The sequence below is a fragment of the Scomber japonicus genome, chromosome 6, assembly GCF_027409825.1.
Source record: "Scomber japonicus isolate fScoJap1 chromosome 6, fScoJap1.pri, whole genome shotgun sequence".
Taxonomy (NCBI): domain Eukaryota; kingdom Metazoa; phylum Chordata; class Actinopteri; order Scombriformes; family Scombridae; genus Scomber; species Scomber japonicus.
Window position 1 is genome coordinate 14,260,618 of NC_070583.1, and position 26,299 is coordinate 14,286,916.

The window sequence follows — 26,299 nt, forward strand, 5'->3', positions numbered from 1 at the left end:
GTGTTTCCTCGTGGATATTGCTTATCGAATTAGCTACTTGAAACTCATGTAAAGCTACATCTTCAGTCCAATCAGAGTAAATGTAAAACATTTTATAATATAATGTTTTTTTAATTATAGAGAGAACATGATGATTGCAAATTAAGCAATGGTAAATTTGCCAAACTACATCTTACTACATCTTTTACAGTTTTTGACTTAGTTAGTTCTTAGCACTTCTCCACTAATCATCAATGGCAGTCGTAGCATTGACCTCAGTAACAGCTGTATTGAGTGAAGCTGAGGTCCCAGTCGAGGTCCCATCACGTGGTTTGGTGCGGGGCCTCAACATCTCCTCCTTGTTGCGTTCGGGTTTGACCAAAAGAACGTAACACTTGGGCAGGAAGATGCAGGTCAGCAGGCCAAAGCTGGAAGCCAGAATGGCGAAAATCTGGACAGCCACCATGAACTTGCCACGTGTGCTGAGGTAAGCCGGGACAAAGGAGATCCACACGATAAAGAAGACCAGCATGCCGAAGGTCATACTCTTCCCCTCACTGGAAGACAGATTAAGTAACAAGCGTCACATCTCTACAGCGTCAAAAGAAAAGTACTTCTCAACCAAAATGTTACAGCTAACAAATTTAACCTTATTCCCTCTGATGTCTAGACATTGCCAAAATATGAGGATGTAAATGATAATAATAATAATAATGATAATTATAAAAATGTAAATTAACATAATATAATATACACATCTAGAGTCATAATCATAATGTAGACATAGCATTGAGTATTGTTTATTTCCACTGTGTCCAATGACCTTTACCTGAAACCTCTTGTTTCCTACCTGAAGTGGTCCTCCAGTTTCCGGGCTATGAAGGCGAAGATGAAGGCCAGCAGAGCCAGTAGGATGTCATAGGCAAAAATGCAACAGATGAAGATCACAGAGCCTTCGTCACACTCAAGGATGATTTTTATGTTCTGGGCAGAGGTGTTTTTGACAGGGTGTGGAGGGAGGATGATGAGCCACACTGTGCATGCTACAGCCTGGTTAGAAAGATGATAATTTAGTGCATTATCATATGATAATCATAATACATGTTTTTCTTTTGCATATAGTTTATATGTTTTAAAATAAAAGGTGCTTATTTATAAGAATCGAATGCACTTACAATATAAATATGTATGCATGCTTTTGGTAAACCCTCAAATAAATGTTAATCCTTTACTTTAAAATCCTTTACTTTAATCTTGATCAAATGTGCAGGTTTCCTGTTATTTATTCAGTCTTTATTTACCTGTATTAATGTTGCCACAGAAGCTATCGCCCTCTGGTGGGCAAAGGTGAGAGTGTCGACTTCAGGGATATCACTGGCAGTGGCATCATTGTTGTTGTTTGTGTTGGTTACAATGACATCAGGACTGTCACTGTTGGCCGCTGCCTCAGCTGCAGCCTTTGCAGCTTTGGCAGCTGCTTTGGCTCTGGCACGGGCTGCTTTCAGAGCCTGGGCTCTCATCATCAACACTGCTGCTTTTCCTGAAGTAAAAAAACAGCAGAGTGTGAAAGTGAAGAAAGAAAGATAAGAAAAAATCCTTTTCATGATTTTGATATTGTTGTCTTGGCCAAGGGATCTACAAATGTGAAGTCTGTTGAAGGGAACCCAAAAACCCCAGAGATACTCAGTTAGTGAGAGACCCATACAACTCATGCAACCAGTGTCAAGCAACAAATGCATCCAACTCATGAAAACACAAATGCGGTATGTCTTTTTTGACAATGTACGCACCCATGATAGAGGAGAGGCAGAGTGCAAAGCCCAGAGCTAGCGCTACTTGGCTGGTCATGCAGCTCCACTTCTGAGGCTCTCCAAGGAAGACGATAGAGCAGAGGAAGGTCACCACTAGTGACAAGAGCAACGAGAAACTCAACAGAGCATCGTTGGCTTTCACCAGAGGAGTGCCAAGGTGCACGATAAACACCACCTGAAAAAAGCAGAACAGAAAACACACTAGAAACACTTTTACACCATATTTTAGCTCTTCGCTACACTCCTGATGGAAGCAATGACTGTAATAGATGGGACAATAGAGCAATAAAAAGGAACCTGTTGGTGTCACAGGTTTCATTTCTGAGTCTCACCATAACACCGATGGTGACTAGAGCTCCAAAGGCAGAGATGACAATGAGAGTGATCCCTAGTGGCTCTCCAAAGGCCAGGAACTCAATGATTTTGGGTACACAGGTGTCATGAGCATTATTGGACCAGTAGTCCTCGGGGCACAGAACACATTCACGGGCGTCTGATGAAAAGGGGAGAGGATGATAAGAAGTCAGCAGGGTCACATTTATTTAATATTTAAACTGATGATGATGGATATCTTTTAAAAATTCTCAGCTTTTTTTAAATTCAATTTTTTAGGGGATATTTAGGTGATATTTTAAAATGTTTAGTAATTAAAAGAAATAGGGCCAGTGGATGCAGTTGTCCTACAAATCATGACAGGATTTATCAGTCATTTATCAGTCATAATTAGACTATAGCCAATTTGTGCGGACATTGGGCATCGTATATATATTTATATAGATACTTTTGATCTGTGGGAGGAAGCAGGAGCACCCAGAGAAGGCTCCAGCCGGCCAGTGGTCTCAAACCCAAAACTATCTTGCTGAACTGCTGAACCACTGTGTTGCCCTGAACTGCACAGTCAAAGCTTTAATCAGATGCAGTTATCACATTTTGCCTTTTTTATGAATGAATGAACTCTAAATGGGATCCATGAATCTGTATATAGGACAGATACTAGTATGTCACAACTATTTAGTTGTAGTAAATCAGAGAAGTACTTTCAGTTCTGATAGACCATATGAACACTGATTAATCTTTATGTTTCAGCAGTAATCTGAACTCGCCATAAAGATGTCTTTATATCTTTAAGGTACAGTTTAAAAGTTTAATACTGACTCGTTGTGTTGCTGATCTCGCCGTCAGCACACGGGATACAGTCAAAGCAGCAGACTGGCTCTCCCTGCCGGATCCCTTTCCTGGTCCCGGGCTTACAATTTTCACTGCACACTGACCGAGGGGGCTGGAACACACACATGCATTTACATGATTTGACATGAACATACTGTATATACAAACCAGCTAATCATCATCTATAAGAGTATGTGTGCGGTTAATGGCAGTCTCAATGAACATGCTACTGACCTCCAACACCTCATTGTTCCACACAATGGAGTCGTTCTTTATGATCATCATGTCCTCTGTGACAGCTGAGCCATTGTAGTGTCCCACAGTAACATAAGATATTTCTCCGTTACTATTAACATGCCAGTTAATGATGTCATAGAAGCCCTCCACATCCCCGTTAGTAAAGTAGATCTCTTCATCTGTGTTCGGCACTTTAAAATTGACGTTCTTCAGGTAATACATCAGCTAAGGAAGAGAGAGATGGAACCAAATTTAAGTCAAACACATAAATACACACACACACACACACACACACACACACACACACACACACACACAGGTACGCACATACCTGCCAAGGCTCAAAGTTGGTGATGTCAGCACAGGTGTTCCCACTGAATGGCCCCTTTCCAGGCTCACAGTGCTCCAGATTGTGCAAGGCATAGGCAACAGCATACACAGCTTTGTACACACTATGAAATGACATCTTCATCATCATGGGCATCATCATCATCATCATCATGGGCATCATCATCATCATCATCCAAATTTCCATGAGCATACAACAGCATAGCTTTACATGTATACAAATTTGACCTACAAAGACCTTCAAATCTAGATTTTTTCCCTCCACTGCACTGGAGGTAAATTTTGTTTGTGGTGCAACACTACCACTAACAAACAATGTCTTTGTTCCTCTGCAACCTTTTAGCAAAGATAGAACTGAAATAGTCTCGATAAACATATGTTTAGTGTAGCTATTGTGCTCTATGATTCATCAAGTATCCAGAAAGAACAGTGTTTGGGCTTTTCAATGCTTAGTGCTGTTAGTTCTGTGCTGTCAGTGGTGGATATATAATTTTAGTTGCAGGTTCAGCAGCATAAAAACAAAAAGTGATATTTTTTTTTTAGTTGTGAGAATCAGTAATACCTGGAGTGTTAGTGAGAACTGACCTGTAAGTAATTCGCAACTGGGAGATGTCAGAGTACGTGTTGTTGAGCTTTGCCAGAGACTCACTACCTGTGCACAGCCCATCAATAGCCCCCTTCACCGCCTTAGATTGTGTCCCATTAACCTCCTTGGCCCACTGTTTGGCCTGCCGGAGAGCTCTGCCGTAGTCCAAAGTGCAGTTAAACAACTGTAAGATAAAGATGTGGTTAAAAGCCACTGATTGTTTGTCATCTAATTAAATGCAGGCTTTCTCAAAGATTTCATTTAATTGTCACAAGAATTGCCTGAAATTTAGTCAAAATCAGGTTTCCTATATTTTGCATATGGCAAATAGATGGATGAAGACACATGACTGGTCCCTAACTGATCGCGCCAATACATAGTCTAATACATAGTACATCGTTTTACCGTCTCCCAGAATTCCTCGGTGAGAGGGTCAGCATAGGGGTCCAGATCCAGTAGATGGCGCTCAAGACCAGGGATGTCTGCCCTTTTCACCCCAAAGCCAAGGGTGCCACCCAGCAATGAGTGCACCTGGACCCAAACATGCACATGATCAACCTCAGCTCAGCATGTGATTTACTCATTTTGTTCACACTGGTTAGACACCATCCTTATCTGTTCAGTCTGATTGACTGATAAAGCAACAAACTTCAGAGGTTTTACCCCCATCACTTGACTGAGCGCTCACCCCAGGTTGGTTAATGAGGGCAGAGGTGATCCAGGCCTCACTGGCGATCCAGGTGCGGTTGGTCACATTGTGATGGAGCAGCTCCAGGATGAGCGGACTTAGGTCTACATCTGATGAGAAGACCACAATGATGTTGGCTGTGGACTCAACTACGGTCTCAACAATACGCTGGATGCTCTCAGGAGAACTCACCTGAAGTGTATAAAAAGGGTCTTTAAACAACACTGAATAGTCATACCTGTCTAGAAAAGACACAAATGACATTGTGTGATGTGACTGAACTGACTGTAGTGGCAGTTAAATAGTGCAATAGCTACAGTAGATGCAAATAAAAAGAGTATGGAAGACACCAGCAGACATAAACTGATTACCTTGGGCAGGGTTTCAGAAAAGGAGATGCACACACCAGCCTCTTCTACCTCCTCCTTGAAGTCTTTGATGCCATATTTGCCATAATCATCGTCAGCAGCTATGGTGCCAACCCAAGTCCAGCCGAAATGCAGCACCAGCTGGGCCATAGCTTTAGACTGGTGTTTGTCATTGGGGATTGTCCTCAGGAAGGTGGGGAACTGGAATTTACTCTCCAGGGCAGAGCATGATGAACAGTAGCTGACCTAAAAATTAGAAGATTAACATGTTTTCTTATTTGGGTAACCCTTCCTTGTCTTTATCTATCTGTGACCCACCACTGCCTTACCTGCGGGAAGTGATAGAGTCCCAGTATCCTGGCTGTGGCGATGGACAGGTCAGAGCCTCCAGCACCCACTAGAGCAGCCAAAGGTGCCCCAGTGCCACAGCGGTAATTGGGTACAGCCTCGTCTTGGCCTGTCAGGTAGGTGAGGGTGCCCTCCACAGCCTTAGAGATGGTAAAACAGGAGTCGTAGATGACGTAGCCCAGGTCGGTGTTGGGCAGCAAGTCATCCCTGTTGTTAATTTCATTGATAGCAAACAGCATGGTCTGGGTCCAGCGGAATGTACGGAAGTTAAACCTGGAGGATGGTGGGAGCAAGAAAGAAATAATTGAGATTAAGAAAAAAAAAAATTCAGATTCATATTCAGTAAATGTGCAAAATTAAGATAGTTGATGAGTGGAAAGTGTACCAAGTATTTTAAACTTCTGATGTTACTACCCAAACAGGCCACAAGAGGACACAGACTACCCAAATAAGGCCTGTCTCCATAATAACATGGACTACTGTGGCTAATTGTTCCCTGAGGTGCTGCCCTGCTCAGTCTTGATTTTTGTTGTAAAATCATGAGGTTAAGAGATCTCAAGAGTAAGTTGTGAGCTTGTGACATAAAATTAAGTCACTCAAGTAAATTCAATTCTAATTTAAGTTCTAAATTATTCAATCATGTGACTTTGAGAAATGTATGAGATTATCTCTGCTGAGTCAAATACAATCTAACACTAATTAAAGGGAGACTAAAGCAGCACAATCACACTGATTTAAATAACTTAACTTACCCCTCACACCCCGAGGACACAGGCACCCTTGAAGTGTTGCCATCACTGGATAAGATGCGCTTGTGTACAGGAAACATCCCCCCAACAACCACCTTCTTCTTTTCCACATCCTTGTAACCGCTCAGGTTGAACTTGGCCTTCAGCTTGCAGGTAGCCTCAGCTGAAGTAGTCTGAAAAAAGGGGAAAAAGGCACATAATCCAAGCAAAAAGCGACTGATTTCCATGTTATGTGGACGTAGAAAGGAGTTGGAAGAGCTCTGACTGTAGCAGGCAGCACAGGAGACAGCAAAGTGTGACAGGTGTCTTATCTGCTCTCGGGGGAGATGTGCTGCTCAAGGTAACCTGAGAATAGATTCAACAATGCAAAGATGAAAAGCAGGTCAATAGATTAATGTGAAACTGGGAGGACATCAATCTCAATATTGACAAGATGAGAAGAATTTGTTCATTTTAGTTAGTATTATTATCAAATGTATGTTCTGTGAAATGAGGTGTGGTTCATAAGGTGCCATACTGCTTTTGTTATCCCTCCAAGAGCACAAACTGGACCCTGGACCACCAAACATGCACAAAGTCACAAACACTGACTTCTAAATTGAAAAAACTTCCCATCATTTATTTTCTTTTGTCTGTTATATGAATCAGCTCATCAGTCTGTCCTCCACTTATTCACAGACAACAAGATGCCAAAGGCCAGGAGTTAATTGGCAGCTACATGTGGTAACTTGTACAGCCTTTTACACAACATTACTGCAAGGGTACTGTACCAAGTATCTTGTCCCCTGGTACTGGGTCTGCAGTGTGTTGACGGGTGACTGAACTTGTCTGCTCTTGTCTCTCAGTCAGCAGGGGAAAAGACACACCTGCACCCCCGGCACAGTAATATGGCAACATGAAACAATACAAATGGTAAACTATATTACAGAAAAGCAGAAACATAAAGTAAAAGAAAGATATTTGGATTTTTCTCTTTGTACAAGTTGCTGATGATAGATGATTACCGACATTGTGTGTGTATGTGTGTGCATGTGAGTGTGTGATTAAGCCCTTGTGATCTATCTCAGGCACATGAGAGACTTCTGACTGGCGCTGATGGGATCTGCGAGAAATCAATTATGTACATTAATTCACACAAAAGACTAATGTACTCAAATGCCAGCTACGTGCACATTTGTTTTACAATGTCTGAACAGTAAAGAATGTTTGGTGGCAGTGAAGGAAAGTGAAGAATTTTCCAATATGGTGAAATAATGTTTGTTCTGAAGACACAGTGTAACATACTATAGCTGCAATGTGTTACATTACATTGTGTTACAACTATAATGTAACTTTCCCTGTGGGCATACAAAGTGTATGCTGCTGTATAAACAAATAGTGAATGAAAATGTTGTAAACCACCTTTTATAATAGTGTAGTTGACAAATATTAAACATGAAAACCACTTTAAATTATTATATTAGTTACAAAAACATGAATTAAATGTACATGCTGCTTATAGTATATGCTCATTAAGAACAGGTAAGGCCGAACATACAAAATACACTCAGACTGTAGTGTTGTTTGACAGGAAATGTTTGTCCCACCATATTGACTCCATACAAGACTAAATAAATATTAAGGGTGGATATTTTTGACATTTTCTGCCTCTCTGGAAGACCGCCTTGTGTAGATAAATTTGTGTTATGAAAGCAAAGCATTTCTCAGGTCTAAATCACTATTTATTTCTGCACTGAAGTTTGTATTTTCTGGTTTTACATGATGTATCCTAGAGATGGTGAAACTCAGGTAAACAAGTATAACCTGAACTGCAAAGTACAGTTGACCACAGCAGAAGTGGGAAGTTTCAACATGGAGATCTTTATTAAAGCTCAGTTTTCCATTGTACAAATGTCATAGTTGAAACTGCATGCAGTGGCTTGGTTTGAGGCACGTTACTAAGGAGAATGAGCATTGTTGAACAAAAAGAAACAAACAAAAAAAACCCCATCAGACATAGAATTGCATAACTTAATCTTATCGATATTGCAATTAAATCCAACTACAAAATTATGTCTTATTATCAAGCTGTTGTTTTCTATGGAGACATATGTAACATAAAATACACACATATAAGGCAGAACAGAGGGAGAAACACTAATAACCATAGCTGTTAAGACAAGTAAGGAAACCGTTCATGTTGCACTGGGAGTATTTAGCGCTAAAGGTGAGGAAGTAACAGAGGATGAGAGGCACAGAGACAAATTCTGGAGGCATGAGAACCATCACGCCTGAACAAAATGTATCTTACACTCTTTAAAACTCAGTTAAACCTGAGCGCTGTATTCACTGAGGTCTAGGTGACAAGAATGAAGACTGGAGATTATGTTTTGACAGTACACAACAGAAAAATTAACCAGTAATGCCTTTTTCTTTTTAGACAGTGAATTTACAGTGCAGATGGCAACGTACAATACTCTTAACCTGACCTGTGACACTACAGAGCAAAACACTTAATAAGGTGAAGTTTCCACTGGATGCACGATTCTGTCAATAAAGCACAGAGGCTTTTGGGTGGAAAAAATGTGCCCCTGCAGAGCACAAGAGCAGCCAAATAATGTTGAAATGACAACAGCAATTTACACACTGTGGTTATAAACTTTACTGTACTTATAATTTTGTTATTAGTTAGTCCTCTTGCCATGTTTATTCTTCATAAAAAGCATACATATTGCAGCATGAGGAGAAAGTGTTATATCCTCCTCTCTGGAAACATCCAGGTCAGGTCACACTAAAGGAAAAAACAAAAACAAAATAGAACAGGCACATACAAAGTTACCCATCATATTGGCCTCCTGCACAGCTAGTTAACTGCTGTCCATGATGGGTACGGCAACAGTCAACATCTCATGTCAACAAATGTTTCGTCAGAGGAGCCCAGAAATTCATATCAACACAGCATATTCTACTTTTGGCAAAACAAAAAAAACAAAAAAAAAGCTTAAAAATCATTGATTGGTCACATAGGTTTTGTCTGGTCAGTTTTGCTTTGCGCAGACAACCTTCTTCATAGCACAGTATACAGGCAGAAAGTGAAAATGAACAAATAGAGAGGATAGTCTTAGGCTGAGGACATTCTGACTGACAACAGTAAAACAAAAACATTCCAAAAAAAAAAGGCAGAAAACAATTGCTGAAAATTTTCAGAACCCTCCTTCCGCTAGTCTTTCTTTTTTTGACACTTTTGTTCTCACGCTTTGCTCATCCCACAATGCAACCTGAGGCACGACAAAGTCTACTTTCTGTACGTTCACAGCATCTGGCCACTTGCCTTTAATAATTGACCTCACAACAGGAAGCAGCAATTTTACCTTTTTATCATAAGAGGAAATACAACTGTTTTACATGGAAATGAAACAAAGTCAATATATTATCAATAACCAACATTAATCGATCCCTATCGCCAAAAATATTAAGACCAGGTAGGAGTGGTGGGGAGAGCAGAGTAGTAGCGCCTTTGCGTGTGCGCCCGTCACAGTACGGTCTGCCTTCCATGGGAATGTTGATGAGAGGGAGGAAGGTACAAGAGGGAAGAGGAGGAGGAGGAGGAGGAAGAGGAAAGTAGGAAGGGAGGAAGGACAGAAAAGAGGGGGGGAGTTCACCAGCCCTCTTTGATATCTGTTGAGTGTGTTTGTGCATTGTGTGAGTGGGTGTCCTATCGGTGCCACGTCATGTTGTTTATTCCCACTCTGTGGTGCCAGGTGGTTTGGAGGTCAGATCATACATGACTCTGGAGATTCCTGGGATCTTCTTGATCTCATTCACCATCTTCAGTACCACCTGGGAACACAGATAAGCAGACGATTACTTCTCTTCATTTAACAAAATCTTAAGAATTCCTGGGTCCTAATGCCACCAAAACATGTAAAAGGAAACATTAAAAAACTGTCAGTAAGTTATTTCGGCAGGCAGTGGCGGTCCAGCCTGGCTGGGATCCCGAAAAACTTGCTAGAAACTGAGACAAAACTGAGCCTCACCTCCTCAGGGATATGGTTGCCCGGCATGGCGGGGATGCCAGTCATGAAGTCGCTGGTAATGAAGGTGCGGACAACCACAGAGCGCCGGCAGGATGGCTGCTTTTGCAGTGGGTCACGGTCAAAGTGCAGGGGGGTCAGGATGACCGGCATCTGGCTGATCTTACCGGAGTAGCCTGAAGAAAAACACAGCCAGAGACAAAGAAACATTTTTATTGCTGCTATGATAAAATTGAAGTTACAGAGAAGCTTCACCGAATCTGAAAACCATATTTTAGTTTGTCATGTACATCTGTATGGTGGATTGTGGCTGTCACTAAAAAAATTGGAAAAGCTCTTCTCTGCTATTTAGAAATGTCAAGTGGGTCACATTGCACCTGTCAGTTAGACGGTACAAATACCTCCTCATTTGAGTAAATAACATACAGTATATGTGTTCAGATCTGTGACTCTTTTACTGCAAAAAGGGTGAAAATGACCAACATGAGATTCTGCTTTATCTTTGCTGTTTAAATGTTCATAAAGTTATGGACTACATTTCAAATCTGTTTTTTATTTTGTTTACTTGTTTAAATGGAATGTTAACAGCAAAATATTTTCAAATCCAACTGTTAAACCATATCTTAAATTAGCACAATGAAATAAAGAGTAATAACAGCCACACAGTACAGGCTTATTAGAAAAGAAAATTCTGTTCATTAGAGAAGAAAATGTAACAACTTTCTGTTTTGCCTCCAGGGATATGTGAAATTCCCCTTGCTGATGCAAGTATGCTTCCATGCGACTATTCAGGTTATATGGCCACTTGATGGCGCACTTAAATCTGTTTTCTTCAGCACTCTTGCATTGACTGTAGTTGCTCACACATTTAAGCCATTTGGCCCTCATTCAAATTAATTTGTCAGATGCCAGAAACATGAACAGCTGCTTTTGTACTTTGTGCTTTCTGTTGTAATTCGATAAATCTCAGCAACTCATAATGTCTAGACATCAGACATTACCACACATTCATGATATAAATTTATCTTGAATATTTTATTAAGTTACAGAATTTGACAAATTGACAATAATTCTCTCCAATATGTAATGCTCTGATAGGACTCATTTAAAATGTCTGAAATAAATTACTGAGGCACACACGCACACTTACCAGACTCTCTGAGGATAGAGTGAGCTACAAAGTCCGCCTGTCTGAGCGTGCTCAGAACGCCTGTGGTCAGGAAGGTTGGGGTAATGTCTGTTGGTGGCTCTTTCACGTGGGACCCAAATACATACACAACTCTGGGAAGGAAAGAAACACGCACAAATGAGTTAAAGTGTCTGTTTGTGTGCCGCTGATCACTGCATCAATGTTGGCACATTACTGAGGAGATGTGAAATGTTAAGCAATAAAAAAAAGATTTGTGTGTTACCTATTGATGCTATGGCACATGCGAGGGATGAGTCTGGCCAGGAACATGAGAGATTCCCAGTGTGGAGATTCTTTACTTGTGACACCGCACACGTAACTGTAGGACCGGCAGTCACCCTGTGGGATAGTAAAAGATGGAGAGACAGAAAATTAATTTTAATCTGTTTTAAGGACATTAATAAAAACGGGCTATACTGAGCAACAGATTCAATTTTTAAAAAAGGAACAAAAACCTTAAACAGATGAGTGTAGGCACATGTAATTTTCCTAACATTTTGTTTTTCCTGTTAAATAAACAGGGACATGTCTCCAAACAAATTTCCAGCATGTTCCCCAGGCAATAAAAGTCGACTTTGTTTGTCTACCGTCTGCTGTCTGTCCCACAATTTGAGGTTAAGGCCAAATTTAAAACAGGAAGTAATAGAACACACCCAGCACATAGTCATCGTCTGACTGCAGTGTTTGTGAGAGGGAAGTAGTCATGACCATCATTCTCTCCAGGCTACACTTAAGCTCAGTCTTTAACAGCTGTAAAGTTTTTTCGTCACATTTGTCAACTTTTCTACTTTTTGTAGACGTCAGACACGACAACAGAGGAACTGAGAATGTCTGACGTGCCACAATAGATCTCTCCTCAGAAAGAGTAAAAAAATATGAAACTGAAAGGCTTTGTGTGGATGGCCCTGCTCTTGTGGTTGACCACTAAATTATAGATATAACACAACAAGAGACAAACAGCAAGAGTGAGACACTGTTTCAAGCTTCCACTGCCTCTGAGCATTCATCAGGATTGTCCTTACTTGGGTCTCTAAGAAGCCACTGTAGCAGGTCTACTTTAAAACTAGTTTGACTGCAGATCAATACATTTGAGTTATTTATCACTGAAGAGAAGATGTCATGTAACGACTGACTGACATGGACAGTGAACAGTAAACAAGGAAACACACAGAGTGACTATCATTGAGTTAATCAAATCCTAACTGGATTACCTGGACGCCGACAGTTTTGATGGGCAGCAGGAAGGCATTGAGTGAATGAAGGCTGGTGATCTGCATGAGCTTCTCCTCCTCCTCGTCCGATATGCACGACTTGACTCTCTGCAGCAAGGCGTGGGGCTGCAGGGGAGAGAAACAAAGAGGTGTTATATAAATATGCAAGTCAACCTCAAAATTTGACAACTGTAGTCCTGTCTATGATTGACCTATTGTTTTACTCATTTCAGGAACATTTGTCTTTCACCAGCTGTTTCACTGCATCCCCACAAATAAACCAAAGTCCAATGTCATGCCTGTATAAGTGTTATGTAGTGTCACAGGATCATGAAGACCCTTCTAGTCTGGCCATTAGCTTTGTTAATAGAGCCACAAAAGAAATGATCTGTGATATTGAAGTCAAAATTTACATTGAACTTGAATAATTTATCTCTCTACAGCTGTTCTTCATGGAGTGGCCAATTATTGAGTCCCCAGTGGCACTTTTCTTGTTTAAGTTGAAACCCATGTAGCTCTATTTGTAGCTCTATATATGGGTTTTTCTTTTCTCTTCTCAGGGGTGACCTTTTCTTTTATAAACAGAATGAACACTGTGGAAAACTACAAATAAACTCTTAAAATTACTTGAATTATATACAAAAAAATAAATAAATAATTTGGGATATTGTTCAATGTGGCCAACGAACCAGCAGAGGTTGCACATTATTCACTTAATTTAATTAACGGGCAGAAGAAGGGCAAATGTCTTCTCATTTGGCAAGTGGGCAGAGCATCCACTGTAGTGACTGCTTGGCTACAAACAGCCACTGCAAATGACGTAAAATCTGAAAAATGAACCAAACCAAAATCTACAGGTCATTTTGCTGCTGTGTCATTTCATATAAATGTAAATTCACACATTTTTAATACCCCCATTGCAATTTTAATGACATCTCATCGGCAGTTTTTGATGCATTGAGTTGACTGGGAGTTTTTCCTTCAGTTCTGTATCTGTCTGTTTTGTTTGGAGATGCTTCCTACTTCTAATACTTGATGTCAGGAGTTTCACACTGACACCACTAACTGAGTGCTTTCAGTAAGCAGAGATTGAAGCGGTGCTCAGAAATGTGCGTGATTCACTGCAAACACTGTCACACAAATTGGGGTTATCAGTTTAAATTACTGAATGTGTGTAATGTTTTTGGGAAGGGGGGGGGGGGGTTCTTTGTATCTCCAAAGATGCAGGACACCAGACAACTAGACAGTATTTTTTTTATATACACATCTATAGTGCTCTGACCTTTTTGACACTTGCAGAGAAGTCTGTGATGATTTTAAGGATGTTGTTTGTCTCAGCAAAGTCCTTACAGATGTATGGCTCCTCTGCACAAATCACCCTGATGGACAAACCAGGACCTGCATGTAAAGGAGAGAGGAGGAGCGCTCTTAACAAAACACAGCGGTGATGAGTTGTAAAATAGAATTGAATATGTAACTGTGTGTACAAGGGACAGAGAGACTGATGATGAAAGGAACACACTTAACAAACAGATCAAACACCAGCATCTTTAAGCATTATGTTGATGCCATACACTTACATTTTGTTAGATTTTTGTCAGGGCAGTCACTTCATAAGTGTGTGTGTGTGTGTGTTTATGTACTTGCCAGGAAAAGGGTGTCGAGAGACGATCTCCTCTGGCAGGCCCAGCTCCCTCCCCAGTGCTCTGACCTCATCTTTATGGAAATCTTTCAGTGGTTCGATTACTTTGCCCTGGAGGATCACAAACAAGTTAGATCAGCATTGTAACAGTGAAAGATATGCTTAGTTACATAGCTGTGCATTTCTATAGAAAGGCTGAAAGAAACTCCAGATATCATTCAAATACAGAGAGTGAATGTCTGACCTCACAGCAGCATCAGTGCTTATTTGAGTGATTTGTGATACTAAACCATTCCTTAAGACAAAGAGGCTATGTGAGGGGTGAAGGATGTAGAATATCACTTTCAATAAAAAGTTTATGTTTGGGTGTTTGCTGTCCTCCTGGTGTTTGAAGTACCCTCTCCTGATTGTGAGGAGATCATAAATGTGTGTCTAGTACAGAAAGAGAAGACTATCATGCAATAATCCAATTTTGAATGACTCAGGTACTGCGTAATAGCTCCACTTTTGTTTTGCTTTGTTCGTGACTTTCACAACCTCTGCTCTAGTCTGCAATCAGGAGCAACACTTTTTTTCCACACAGATTTCTGGTTCTCAGTGACGTGTTAATGCTACATTTGTAAGTCCTTGAAAGCACAATAAGATAAAAAAAAAACAGCACAGTTTGATAATCTGTACAACTGAAATATCAAACTCCCTGTAATCTTATCAGTCAGACACTTATAAGACACCACTTATAACTTGTGCTCCAATTTCTGGTTTTTAACCTTCTGGTAAAAAGAGTATTTCAGAGTATGGCAAACTGCTGCAGGCATTCATTCATTTCTTTTGACATCTTTTTTTCAAGTCAAGAATTAGAAGTTTTATTGGATACAGGTGCTGTACAATATCCTCCACTTACACATATCAATGTATAATTTTATGACTATATGAATGATATAGTGAATTAGATATACATGTGCAGAGATGATGTGTGAGCGTGCTGGAATGTAATTACATGTAATTATGCTGAATGAACACCACAAGGTATATTCTACTATATGATAAATTAGTGCAGTTGAGCCGTTTAATGACCATCAGTGGAATCAGTCAACTCCAGCTAGTGGGTCTTCCACAATATGCTCTGAGTTGTGGCACCATCTTCCTCTATTTTTAGACAGCTAGTGAGCTTCTTGGGGTGACATATGGTATAAATGCATGCATTCATAACTCTGAAAGCCACAGTGGATTTGCATATACACTGAATATCATGTCTGTACTCTGAAGCAGCAGAATGTATCAGAGAAATAAATGACATTACAATATGTGTAGGCGTGTGCGTGCAGTACCTCATCTCGGAGTTTGCGGATGAGCTCGGTGTCGTTGTGGTGTGTTTTGATGACCTCCGCCTTGCCGCTGGCGAGATGAGAGGCGCTCTCAATGAGGTCGGGCCTCAAGGTACCCTGGGCCAGGAAAACCTCTTCTGGCTTCAGATTCATCTCTCCTATCACTTCATTTGCCACCTGTGAAGTAACGCAATCCACAAAGTCAGACAACACTGAACTAGCACACCAGGGGCAAATACTACTGTCACATGTACTTTTACGGTGTAATGTATTTATATCATTTGAAAGTGTACAGAAAGCTGTAGGACTAACAGGCTCCAATTGTTATGCAAATTTTAAAAAACTTACAACACTTTTCGTAAAATAATTAAATAAAACCTTGACCTGACCTTGACAAATGTATCTCCAATGATTTTCCTTTTCTCCTCAGGGTTGGTGGTCATATTCAAGGTCTTGCTGATGCGCTTCCGGGGCGTCCTGTCCTCCTCAGAGATGGGAAGTGTTGTTGTTCCGTTGTAGAAAGTGTGAGCTGCATTGACCACTGGAGAGACAGAGGAGGGGCAGGAGATAGAACTGAGTTATGAGCAACCCAAACATGTACATCAAAATATATCAAAGACCAAATACTTGTAATTCTAACAGTTCAGTAACTTGTTATAATCTACAACAAACTGTAATAATGATAATTAACTATCCATCACATGTAGTGCAAATGAAAGGGCAGATATAAAAAATGACCTGCAATTGTTTTCGCATTAGTTATTTCTGTTATACCTGAATTTCTATTTACATGAGCAATTATTATTATTTCAGGATGAAATTAATCTAACTTATTATTATTTATTATACTTATTATTTTTCAACCTTGTAAGGTCCTAGCCTACTTAATTCACACCACCACAATCGTTTTCTCTACCTTTGAGTTTGATGCCCAGTTTGGTGAGGGCTTCTTCCACACTCTGGCTCTCTCTCTTCCTCATAAAGCCGTTGTCAATGTGAACTGCAATAACCTGATCCTGGTTCAGGGCTTTGTTGAGGAGGGCTGTGCAAACTGTCGAGTCCACGCCGCCACTCAGCAGCACCTGAAGATATCAGAAACAAAGTCACTACTGTGAAGCCGTTAGCCATGTTGTCTCTAACATAGCTGATGCTGTATCTGCTGAAAGGCTGTTAAAAAGATGAGATGGCTACAACCTTGACACTGCTTTACATATAATTAGCGGACTACCAACTCTTGGGACTCACACAGCCAAGATGCCACACTGACTGCAGCACATTACGAACATAACAGCTAGTAAGGGATGCAAGTCTCAGTACACTGTAGTTGAGGAACAAGAAATAAAGGCTACGTGTAGTTCTTTAAATATATATCCTGTGCTTAGAGGCTGTTTTTACACTCATTTATCGCCTTCATACTCCCCTGAGATGAAGCCCAGTTTGAAGGCGCTCAGGGAGTCGACTACCACGTTTCAGCCAGAACTGTTTAATTTGAGAGTTTAATTGGTTCTACTTAACTTCCCACCACTGCTGCTGTCACCACACTTTGTACTCTGCACGCTAGCTTTACACATTCAGCCATTATGAACCGTATAACAGGATAAAATATGCTTACTGTTGTCTTTCATTCTTTGGCATATTTCTGCCATAAAAATGTTTTAGATAGCATCATCCACAACACAAACTCATGACACTTTGTGCTGTTTAACTCACCAGCACTTTAGACTTGTCTACTTTTTCTCTGATGTCGTTGATGCAGGCCTGTTGGCGGTTCTGTACGGTGAAGTTACTCGTACATCCCGCAATCTCAAAGAGGAAGTTACGCAGCATCTCCATGCCTTTCTCTGTCAAGTCCACTTCAGGATGAAACTGTGTCCCATACAGCTTCTTCTGTTCGTTGGCAATCCCTGGTGGAAAAAAAACAAAAACAAAACACAGATGTGATGAGCGGAAGGAATTGTTAGCATTGCCCTCTATCAAACCCTCTCTGAATGCCTTGTTTAAATAATACAGTCAAGGCAGATTTAAATTATATGAGTTAAAACCAAGATGTCAGATGATATTGAAAAAACAACCTCAAAATAGTAATTGTTGTAAGTAATCAATTGTTGCAGAAGTCATGTCATAAAAAGGTGCAATATATATATATAATATATGATATTCAGCCCCACTTGATGTTGAACTAGCATCAGTATCTCAAATGTACATGATGTTTAATCAACATAGCTGAGGGAGGGCTTTTAAAAAATGTATAATTTGTGTATACTGTTTAGCTGTATTTTTAGAAGTCTATGACGGAGCTGCATATTGGAAATGGAAAGAGTTCACAGAGGAACTCACATGCACGCTCATGCACTAACAGGTACTAGCGGCTGGACAGAGTTCCAAAAGGAAGACGCGCTCGGATTACAACACAGACACAGAGGAATGTGACTTACTTCTCTGCCCAAGTCACCATTACTTCACTATATCTTTACATAGCAAATACTTGTTTGCTGACTTCTATTGGGTCTGAATGTTGTTTACTGCAACTTTAATCAGGGTCTCTATCTTGCATGTTTCTTACCGGCAATGATATTCCCTGATTGGGCCACCACTTTAAAGCCATCAGCCACTTTATCCACACTGTCTCCGTGGGTCAGCAGGACCAGTTCCTCCTTCTGAAGGCCTCTGATCAGATGGACACAAAAAGAGATGCCAATTAAATAAGAATGACATATGATAGTTATGTGCACAGGCTATGTTCTCACTGTGTGCATGTGAGTTAAGCATGAGAGGCAGACGGTAATAAAAGACTGTGGCCTTCTATTTTAGACTCTGCACTATTTGTCCTACAACCAGAGAAAATATGCTTGGAAGCTTCTGCAGTGTGTGTAGTAAAATATGCAACTGGGAAAAGGCAGTTGAGGTTAGCACAACGTCTGCAACACTTTGTCAGCTACTGAAAATATATTTCAGTCTGAACAACATTCGAGGTGTCAGGTCAAACATATGCATTAAGTTGTCAAAGCACAACATAAGTAGTTAAAATGTGATCGGTGTTACTATGCACAAATCGTCATCCTGTCAGATTCTGTGATACTATACACCAGACTCTGTTAGTAGCATCCATAAAAATACAGAAAATGACAATGCAAAAAAAAAAGCAAAGCTGAAATTTCTCATTAGGTTCGCAGAACTTGATCGGGTGCAGAAAACAGTGTAAAAATACTGAGCTTCAGACACAGATAGCAACAGTTTCTAACAGAGCATAAATCAACCTAAAATGTTCCACTGTAGCCTTAAAAGCGATTTCACATGGATATACTGGGTGTTACATTTAGAGGCTTGTAATCCAGTGGTAAATAGCAGTTGTATGGATGCACCAAGCAGAGGGGCATGTGGTGCTCACACGGCCACAAAAAACCCCTCCCCCACAGCAAAAAACCCACATGTGCTCTGTCACCCAACCCTAGTTCATCTGTAGGAGTGACACTCTCAACACTGTGTCATGTTTTTCCTACCACAAACTCAGTTTCTCATCAGTCTGTCATCTTCTATTGTCAAACATTTCTAATCATAAGGCAGGAAATGCACAAAAATGCAAAGACGTGTAGCTCCAAGAAGACAATCACAACTTATTATGTATGCTATACTGTATACTGATATGTATATAGAAAGAAATAAACACAATAGAAACCACATTACCTGTAGAGGGAGCAAGTGTTGTCCAGTCCAATACTGAACACTCCATCTTCCCTTACACTCTTTTTGTGCACTGTGCCTCCAAAAACTTTATTCATCATCTGTAACACAAACACCACAGAGTTAACACTTGAGACACAGACTTCATTTCAGCGTGAGAACAAATGGCTGCTGGTTTTAATTTCCAGGCCGGCTGGGAAAAAGTGAACGAGTAATGCTTTTGTCTCCCTCGGCTAATGTCAAAGTGCCCTTCAAGAAGCTGGTGAAGTCCCAGCTGTCCCTTGGGAGCTGAACAACAGCCTGGAGTAAAGTGATAGTAAAGTGTAGCTGCTCACAGTGAATGCATGTAACACACATGCTGTCTTGGATAAAAGCATTCTGGATGGGCGAAAGCCTCCCTAGTCACTCTAAGAGAAAGGCCATTAAATAATTTTACGGTGTGGTTTTGCATACAAATAGATACCTGCATGCCATAGCAAATCCCTAGGACAGGCTTTCCTATAGTGAATATGGCAGGGTCGAACCAGGGTGCATCTTCTGCATACACAGAGGCAGGGCCTCCTGAAATGATGATTGCCCTGAGTAGGAGGAGACAGAGAAAACAAATCAAAATGTATCATAAAACACTGTAATATTAGTGCAGTGTCATAACATTGGAATAAAAAAAGGCAGAACAAAATACATTTCTGGTTTATATGAGTCTTGCTCACCTGTAGCCCTGTTCTCTGATAGCAAAGGCTGGGGTCTCCAAGGGGAGGATCTCAGAGCGTACACACAGTTCTCTCACCCGCCTGTCAATCACCTTGCCATACTGGGCCCCTGCATCCAGGATCGCCACCGCCCCCTCACATGATCCATTCTGCTCTGCGCTGCTGATCTCCAGCTGTGGAGGGACACATTCAGAAAAATACACATTGTCATTGCTTCAAGTCCTCATACCTACAAAAAATACAATCTTTATATTGGCCTAAGATGAGGCTAAATGGAATGTGGGGTGGACTTTACTAACTGTGCTCCACCTCTGACCTCCCTGTGGAAAATGTGACTCAATAAGGTCTAACATAATTACAGACATGTGAGCTCCACTACTGACAGACATCCACTCTTGTGAAACGTGCTGCAACCATTCAGCTCATCAGTAGAATCACATGAGTCCCACAAGATAGTCAAAGCTGAGGGCATGTGTCCATATAGTGGTTTATCCTGGCAGGGCATTGGGGAGTGCTTCAACTGAGCCCTTTTTTGACGAAGCGCTGTGCATAGGTTTTGTTTCTTTGACAGTATCTTGACAACATATTACCACTTTAAGAACCATTGCAGACTAGCATCATTGCCACTTTAGGTTTTATGATTCATTTGTTATTCTTAGACAACTAACTATTTGTTTGACACTGTTTTTTCCCCCATGAGCACCAATTGGAGGATGAAAAATCCAATATATGACTGGCTGCCCAAAAAAAGAGTGGAAGTGATGATACCAGTGCCTTTTTGAAAAGTTCAGAGATTTTCAACCAGGAGAGCTTGGTGCTGCTGCACAAAGTAGGCCAACCATTGTGAAAACAGACGCTGGCTGCATCACTTTTTCTCTAGGTGGACCCACACTCTCTCTCCTCATTGGGAACAATTGGAGAAAAAAGGTTATATGGAGATTATGGTATTCCTCATATTGTGGGGACTCGCTTACCTAATGGGGGGTACTACTCCCCCCAAGTCATCATCCTACAATTCATTCATCATAAGGTGGAGACTTGGTTTAACATTAAGGTAGGTTTAGGGTTAAGGTTAGGTTAAGGTTAATAAATGTAAGTTCGTTGTCGATGTCCTCTGAAGTGATGGAAACAAGACTGTGTGTGTATTTGTTATCTTTTGAAATATGAGCGCAGGTTAAATATTTGGGGGGGGACAAACTACAATATGTGTTAACTACAAAAAGCCTGCCTTCAAAAACAAAAACAAGGAAGCAAAAAGAGACAAATGATGCCACATGTTCAGTGTAAACACTTAGTTTGGCCGTGTATGTTTCTAACAACATCTTCACCTCCGATTTATCCCAAGTTGAGTGTAACCGTTAAAAATAAACCGTCGTCAATCACAGCAGCACATTACACAACTAGGGTAAAAAATACACATATTATTACTGCTATATAATTATTAAGGAAAATACTTTTATCATTTTAAAGCAAACTTTACCACATCAGGTGTAGTGTCTCCGGTTGACAGACCGGCACCCGCAAGTTGGCTCATAGTAAGAGTTAGCTTAGTGACGACGTTAGCCAGCTGACAGTTACCGTCCTCTCTGGTGTCTGACATTAATTAGCTCAATGTCAGCTTCACAACATTAACCCCCACCGTCTATCATAAAGCAGGACTCCCCTTTACTCATTCAGACTGCCTGGCTAACGCCTACGTAGCATGCTATCTCACGCACAGTATAAACAGTGGTAACCAGCGTTAGCCTGTTAGCGGCTGGCTAAGTTAGCGGAGCTATGCTAAAACCCACGCGGTGCATGGAGGCGAAGGGTTTGGGGGGGATCCACGGCAACAGCAAAGAGACTACATTTAAATCATAAATGTGTCAAATATCCACTTCAGCTTAACATGACTGAAATACCCTGCCCGGCTAGTTAGCAGCTATATGAGCAACATGTTAATGTAACGCTGCAACAGGCATACAACCACGTACTCATTGCTGCTGCTGGTAACGTTACATGCTCCCCAACTTTCCCCCCAGGAGGTACACACAGGCCGTAATTAACCGACAGAGGTGGGGGGGCTACACCGGTATTAACGTGAAGTCAACCGGGCGACACAGCAGGACCGGAGCAGCGAGTACTGACCTTGCTGTCTCCGTTGCACAGAGCCATGGAGGACCGCCGTGTTGTGTTGTGAGCTCTCCCCTTTGCCTCGATGTCCCACAGACAGAGAGAGAGAGAGAGAGAGAGAGAGAGAGAGAGAGAGAGAGAGAGAGAGAGAGAGAGAGAGAGAGAGAGAGAGGTTAGCTCCTGCCTCAGCACGCCGACTACTGTTTAAAAAGCAGATTAGGCTGTCACTGGCTCCTCCGGCTGAAGAATAACTTTCACAGTGGGAAGAGACACTGCATAAATATGTCTATGAGACAGGGGTGGAGCGCACAATTCAACAACCCCTCTGCTCCACCTCACTACATTTTTAAAACTTTAACAACTTTGCACACTTGTCTAATGTATGACTATGTTATCCTATGATTATATATGATAGTGTATGCTAAGCCTAGACTGTAGATGCTAAGCCCCCCTCCCCATATGTTTGTATTGAGCTATTTTATTTTTGTCAGAAGCTGTGTTTATTTTCCTGTTAAATATTTCTCTCCTCTATTGCTGTGTTGGCTGTGTATTTAGGCTACTGTTCCGTACATCTATCTATCTATCTTTCTATCTATCTATCTAACTTTTTTTTTTAAATAGCCTAAACATGATATTTGATGACCGTTATGTTAGGCAAGTATTTTCATAGTGGTTTAGATTTCTAGACTGAATCTTTTATTTCCAGAGAATTAGCTCAATTTATGCGATTAATTCATTCAAAAATATAATTTATTACTTATGATTTATAATTCTGCAACCCATACTGTTGTAGTGGTGAAATATGTATTTCAAATTGTAATTCAAATTTAATTTTCCTGAGACAAAATGGCGGTTTATTACAAAGGCACATATCTGTCTTCAATGAGTGTCCAGAATGGGTGTGTGATATAGATAAGATTTTGTATGAGAGTAAAAAAAAAAATAATTGTAATTTCACTATTTATTATAATATACCAACTGTTGTGGAAATTGAGCAGACAGAGAAAATGTCTATAAATAAAAAGGATTATGTGCTTTTTGCTCATCCAGTGAAATAGATAATTAACATTAAAGGATACTTTCACAATTTTTCAAGTCTGTTTTGAAACAACACTCCATATGAATACTGAGAGAAGTTTTCGTCACAGTAGTTGTTCCTCCTGTTCATAATGGCCATTATAAGATCCAAGATTTCAGTGATGGGGGCCAAAATCCACAGTTTGTCCACACAGTCATTTTGTGCAAAAATGCTTTTAAAAGTTGTTCTTAAGCTTATATATTATTCAGCAGGCTTAGTTAGTCATATCAAATAGATATCTGCCATGTTTACAGCCTTTTTAGCATCAAATTCTCTCTCTGTGTTTCCTTGGGTAGTGTTTCTTTGTTGAGCTGCGGTGGAAGTATAGTAACAAAAGGAGGAATTTTGGTACTAAAAATATAGTAACACTGAAAGATACCCATTTGCTTCCATCACTTACATTGTAAGTGCATTATAAAGGGATCTGCTAATGGCCATTTTGAACAGCTGGAATGATTATGGCAAGAAGGCTCCTGACTATTGTTTTAAGACAGAACTGAAAAAATGTGAACCAGTCTTTAAGCTCTTGATCATATTGACGCAACAATCTTACAAATATCTATCAATATAAGTCCTGCTCATTTATTTGCAACATTACCCATAATGTCATAATACAGACAGAGGAATGGAAGGGATTGCTCTCTGTTACGGTTAACACATTTGTTGTTTCAAGTTATATGTTATCATATCACCACCTAGAGTAAGCAGAGCCTCAAACCTAGAGGCAGACAGAGGCAGCAAGTATGTGTGAGGAACACCCCGTACTTTAGCACATCTTGTATGTTCCATGTTTGGGATACATCAGGAACGTCTCTTACAGACAACAGAAGTTACCTTCAGACTCATAATTTTGTGGCTTTTGTGTGTTTGTCTCTTGTTTGTATTTGTTTTTTTCTTTTGTATATTCTTTATTTGTAGTATCTGCAGCAGGCATATGTCTTCAAAATATACCTAAAGGTTAATCTTCAACCTGGAATTCACTGAAAGTTAAACAGGAATTTCACATCAAAGACACAAATACCAAGTCATAGACAGATGTTAAATTCCACTTCATCTTTAATAAGTAAATATTCTTTTCCCCCCAGTTATATAAGATCACAAATTCCTGATTAGAAGCAAACACCTGACCAGGGGGAAATGTGGCATTCATCTAAAGTTGAATAGACTTTTTCATGCCACACACAGGTGTAACTAATTACATTATTAGCTGCTGCATTGCACTGCAATAATTGCTAGAAATTAGCTTTTATAAATATCATTAGTTACACCTATGTTTCCAAAAAGGTTGGGAATCTACTTAACTCGAAAACCACAAGATACCTTTGAGAGGTCAATCATATGTTTTACAGGTTAAGGGGAAAAAACATTTATTATGCACACCTGTGTCTGGGTGTTGCAAAACATTTTAAGGTTCAGACCATTGTATGAAACTCAGATATGATGATGTTAGCACCATCCTGTGGGAAGAGTAAAGAGTAGCACTTTACAACACAAAAAATGTACACCGTCATCTCAAACTGTGGTATAGATGTGTCTGTTAAAACCATTATAATTATCATTATTCTAAATATGTCTGTCTTAAAACAACAGTCAAGATTTCAAATTAATGTTGAAAAATATTTTTCTTGATGTAATCATTCCTCCGGTTCATACTGGCCATTAGAAGATCCCTTCATCATGCATTTATAATATAAGTGATGGAGGACACAATTCACAGTCCTCCTTCTGTGTAAAAACATATTCAAAAGTTTCTTCCGAAGCTAATATAAAGCTTCAGCCATCCAGATTAGTCACATTAAGTAGATTTGAACGCTACAGTCTTTTTAGTGCCAAAGTCCCTCTTTTTGTAAATATACTTCTACCACAGCTCAACAGGAAAACACTGTCTGAGGAAACACACGAAGCTTCAGATAAACTTGTAAATGCATTCTTGCACCCATCACTTAAACTGAAAGTGCTTTTGGGGTATTTTAATCAGTAAAAACAGGAGGAATAATTACAGTGAGTAAAACCCATTTCAGTGTTAATATGGACACCTGACTGTTTTAAGAAAGACTTGTGAACCAAAAGAATGGGGAACCTATCCTTTCACCCACCAGAGGACCAAAGGTCAAAATCAGCCCACTGTTCCCCAAATTTTTGCCAACTTAATGCAGGTGGTAATCAAGATCTGACTATAAGTTAAACTAACTCATAAACCTTAAACATGGATGAAAGCTGGGATAATTTGAGCACAGCTTTCCTTTATGACTGTGGTAGTGACCATAAATGCATTATTATATTCTGAATAATCTACAATGAAATGTCCTTATATAGGAAAATAAAACACCTCATTTTCTATATCAGAACACCTTGACTCTTAACATAGATCCTCTGACAGGGTTACAGCTGCAGCTCCACAGTGCTCCTGTTATCACATGCTCATCCATCCAATATGCCTGTGTGTTGTTGTCACATGCCATCTGTGGGGATAAGCAGCTTCACATGCACTCAGTAACCACAAGGCAGAGCGTGCCGTTATCCATTATCTCTAACTCAAACGTGGTGTAATGGGTGTATCATGACCCTTACCATAAGATCTTTTGATTGTGAAGGGGGTTTCAGTGCTGTATCTGTTCAAGAATTGTGAACTGTGGGTAAACAAAGACATTTGAAATTTGGATTTGACAGTGCTTTTATTGACCATGTTTATTTGGAGCCTCACAATTACAAACTAAGACCAGGAAGTCAGAGGTCACCTTTCAGCACCTCACTGCTCTGAATCAGGATGTGGGAATTATTTTGTTATTTATACAAAGAATGATAAATGATCATCATGTCCAGAACAAGCTGGTCTAACTTTACATTCATAATAATTAGCATACTTCAAACAACAACAGGACGATATAGAAAAATGAAAATACTTTAATCAAAAGATCTTTCTATGACATTGATACATTTCATTTCCTTCTTTGGCAGACTATGGAGAAATATCTTCATACATTATTACATTTGATACATTTGGTGATATTGGGAAAGTAAATGGAAACTGTCACCTTTAGCTGACAATTTAAAGAC

General features: G+C 40.1%; 2 protein-coding genes across 2 annotated transcripts; both read right to left on the minus strand.

Annotated features, from left to right (window-relative positions):
* Positions 1-223: 223 nt before the first annotated feature.
* Positions 224-6,457, minus strand: LOC128360663 (vomeronasal type-2 receptor 1). Its single transcript, XM_053321149.1, has 14 exons — positions 6,285-6,457; positions 5,514-5,805; positions 5,188-5,430; positions 4,817-5,008; positions 4,534-4,659; positions 4,128-4,312; positions 3,526-3,646; positions 3,192-3,419; positions 2,946-3,069; positions 2,123-2,283; positions 1,770-1,965; positions 1,281-1,519; positions 830-1,029; positions 224-536 (listed from the first exon to the last, which is right to left on the minus strand). Exons 1-14 carry the CDS (start codon positions 6,359-6,361, stop codon positions 224-226), a joined length of 2,697 nt encoding a protein of 898 aa, XP_053177124.1. The 5' UTR covers positions 6,362-6,457.
* A 2,830-nt stretch (positions 6,458-9,287) lies between these two features.
* Positions 9,288-22,425, minus strand: gmps (guanine monophosphate synthase). Its single transcript, XM_053321167.1, has 16 exons — positions 22,180-22,425; positions 20,053-20,225; positions 19,806-19,920; positions 19,346-19,443; positions 18,225-18,328; positions 17,372-17,565; positions 16,578-16,743; positions 16,051-16,202; positions 15,665-15,838; positions 14,342-14,447; positions 13,977-14,092; positions 12,695-12,820; positions 11,707-11,822; positions 11,445-11,575; positions 10,298-10,470; positions 9,288-10,100 (listed from the first exon to the last, which is right to left on the minus strand). Exons 1-16 carry the CDS (start codon positions 22,204-22,206, stop codon positions 9,999-10,001), a joined length of 2,073 nt encoding a protein of 690 aa, XP_053177142.1. The 5' UTR covers positions 22,207-22,425; the 3' UTR covers positions 9,288-9,998.
* Between the last annotated feature and the right edge of the window lie 3,874 nt (positions 22,426-26,299).

Excerpts from the sequence above, each read along its gene's own strand:
- LOC128360663 (XM_053321149.1), bottom strand. The coding sequence starts at position 6,361 with ATGTTTCCTGTACACAAGCGCATCTTATCCAGTGATGGCAACACTTCA. Across the intron at positions 4,313-4,533 it reads CCGAGGAATTCTGGGAGACG|TTGTTTAACTGCACTTTGGA; the intron begins GTAAAACGATGT and ends TTTATCTTACAG. Across the intron at positions 1,030-1,280 it reads CTGTGGCAACATTAATACAG|GCTGTAGCATGCACAGTGTG; the intron begins GTAAATAAAGAC and ends CTTTCTAACCAG.
- gmps (XM_053321167.1), bottom strand. The coding sequence starts at position 22,206 with ATGGCTCTGTGCAACGGAGACAGCAAG. Across the intron at positions 16,744-17,371 it reads TAGACAAGTCTAAAGTGCTG|GTGCTGCTGAGTGGCGGCGT; the intron begins GTGAGTTAAACA and ends TGATATCTTCAG. Across the intron at positions 10,471-11,444 it reads CTCTATCCTCAGAGAGTCTG|GCTACTCCGGTAAGATCAGC; the intron begins GTAAGTGTGCGT and ends GTTTTTCTTCAG.